Source organism: Fukomys damarensis, unplaced genomic scaffold (assembly GCF_012274545.1).
Source record: "Fukomys damarensis isolate Sample0158 unplaced genomic scaffold, DMR_v1.0_HiC HiC_scaffold_24, whole genome shotgun sequence".
Taxonomy (NCBI): Eukaryota; Metazoa; Chordata; class Mammalia; order Rodentia; family Bathyergidae; genus Fukomys; species Fukomys damarensis.
In genome coordinates, this window is record NW_022900936.1 from 2,094,259 (window position 1) to 2,095,919 (window position 1,661).

Below are 1,661 nucleotides of genomic sequence, written 5' to 3' on the forward strand. Positions count from 1 at the left end.
CCGAGAAGCGGGCAGCTGCCCCTCCTCCCCTCCCCCGCCCCACCCCTTTATCCTTCCCCTTGGGTGCGCTGTGCTCCTTTCTCCGCGGGGTTCCCTGGCACCCACTCTGGGAAAGGCTGTGGCCAGGCCCAGTCAGTCACACACACACACACACACACACACACACACACACACACACACACACCCTCTGCTGATTCAGTTCTCCCTCCCCACCCCACCAGCCCGCTGCAGCCTCTGGCCCCAGGTTGCAGAGGCGTCTCAGTCCCTCACCAGGCTGACCTTGCAAAGGGGGCTCTGGCCAGGTCAAAAAGGCCTGTGGTGCCAGGCAGAGGACCCCGATCCCACTCGGGAGGGCAACCCCCAGCACAGATTTAATGCACACCTGGCAGGCTGGGGCCTAGCTGAGTCGTCCGGATAAAAGCTTCACAAAGGGCAGACACTGCCAGCTCCGTGGGCGAGGTGGAGCACACCTGAGTCCCAGCATTCTAGGAGGCTGAATCAGGAGGATCCCAAGGCCAGCTCAACCTGGGAGACTCAGTGATTTAGTGAGATTTGTCTCAAAATTAAAAAACAAGACAAAACTTGGGATGTAACTCAGTGTGAAGGTTCTGGGTTCAATTCCCAGTGCCGCCTCCCCTCCTAAAAAAAGGAGAAGAAAAGGTCATCTCTTGAAAGTGAACGTTACTGAATCAGAGGGGAAGTGGCCCAGTGAAAAGGTGAATTCCAGGTGAGAAAGGAGCTCCTGTGTAGGAAGACGGAGAGGAACGCAGATGCAGGGCGAGCGAGGTGATCGAACACTGGCTGTGGAGGGAGAGGGGGAGGTGTCCTGGCCCTGTGTGGGAGTGGCCCACAGGACAGCGGATTTGCTCTGGACCAGGGCAGCTCAGGCAGAAGTCACCTGACCTGACAGGGGCCCAGCACCATGCCTGGCACCTGGGAGGGGAGGTAGTGCTGGCAGCTGTAGGTCTCTCCCGATTGGGACTGGCACTGGCGAGCAGAGGACTGGGCAGTCAGTGGCCCCATCTGAGGGAGGTCTGGCTGGGGACTGGTGTGGCCCTGAGCCCACCCAGGGGCTGGCGTGTGGGGGGCTACTGTGGGGCAGGGACGCCGATCCCAGACACAAGGTAGGGCCAGGCTGGACCCAGCCACCGCCCTGCACCTGTGGAATGGGACAGCCACATGCCTTCCTCATGCGGCAGTGGCACGGTGACTGTGAGCTGCAGTGTGGAACTCTCAGCTGGCACACGGCGGCTGCCAGCACCCCGGGATGCAGCTCAGAGAGAGAGGAGCACACAGCCAGACTCCCAAGGTCCTGTCCCCTTCCAGCAACTGCGCCTCGGCCACGCCCCTCCGTGTCCTGCCCTGGCCCACGCACTCCTCGGTCCCCTGGGCCGTGTGTACCTCTGCTGCAGGCCAGCGCAGACTAGGTTGCACACAGGTGGATCCCTGCTCTGGGAAGTTGGTCTCCTCTCTGCCTGGGTGTGAGGCCTCCAGGCTGCTGTCACCAAATTCCACACACTTGGTGGCTTAAACACAACAGCAGTATTCCCTGTTCAGGTCCCAGGGGCCGCAAGTCTGAAAGCACTGCCTCATGGAGGGCTGTAGGCGGGAGGCCGCTCCCCCAGCTCCTAGTGTCCCTGGGCTGTGACCACAAGGGAGCC

The 1,661-nt window shown here is 61.4% G+C and overlaps 1 protein-coding gene across 1 annotated transcript in view; it reads right to left on the minus strand.

Annotated features, from left to right (window-relative positions):
- Icoslg (inducible T cell costimulator ligand) overlaps window positions 1-1,023 on the minus strand; it is a 12,996-nt gene extending 11,973 nt beyond the window's left edge. The window contains exon 1 of the mRNA XM_010636596.3: window positions 904-1,023. Coding sequence (XP_010634898.2) covers window positions 904-1,023 — 120 coding nt within the window. The remainder of the gene's footprint in view (window positions 1-903) is intronic.
- Between the last annotated feature and the right edge of the window lie 638 nt (window positions 1,024-1,661).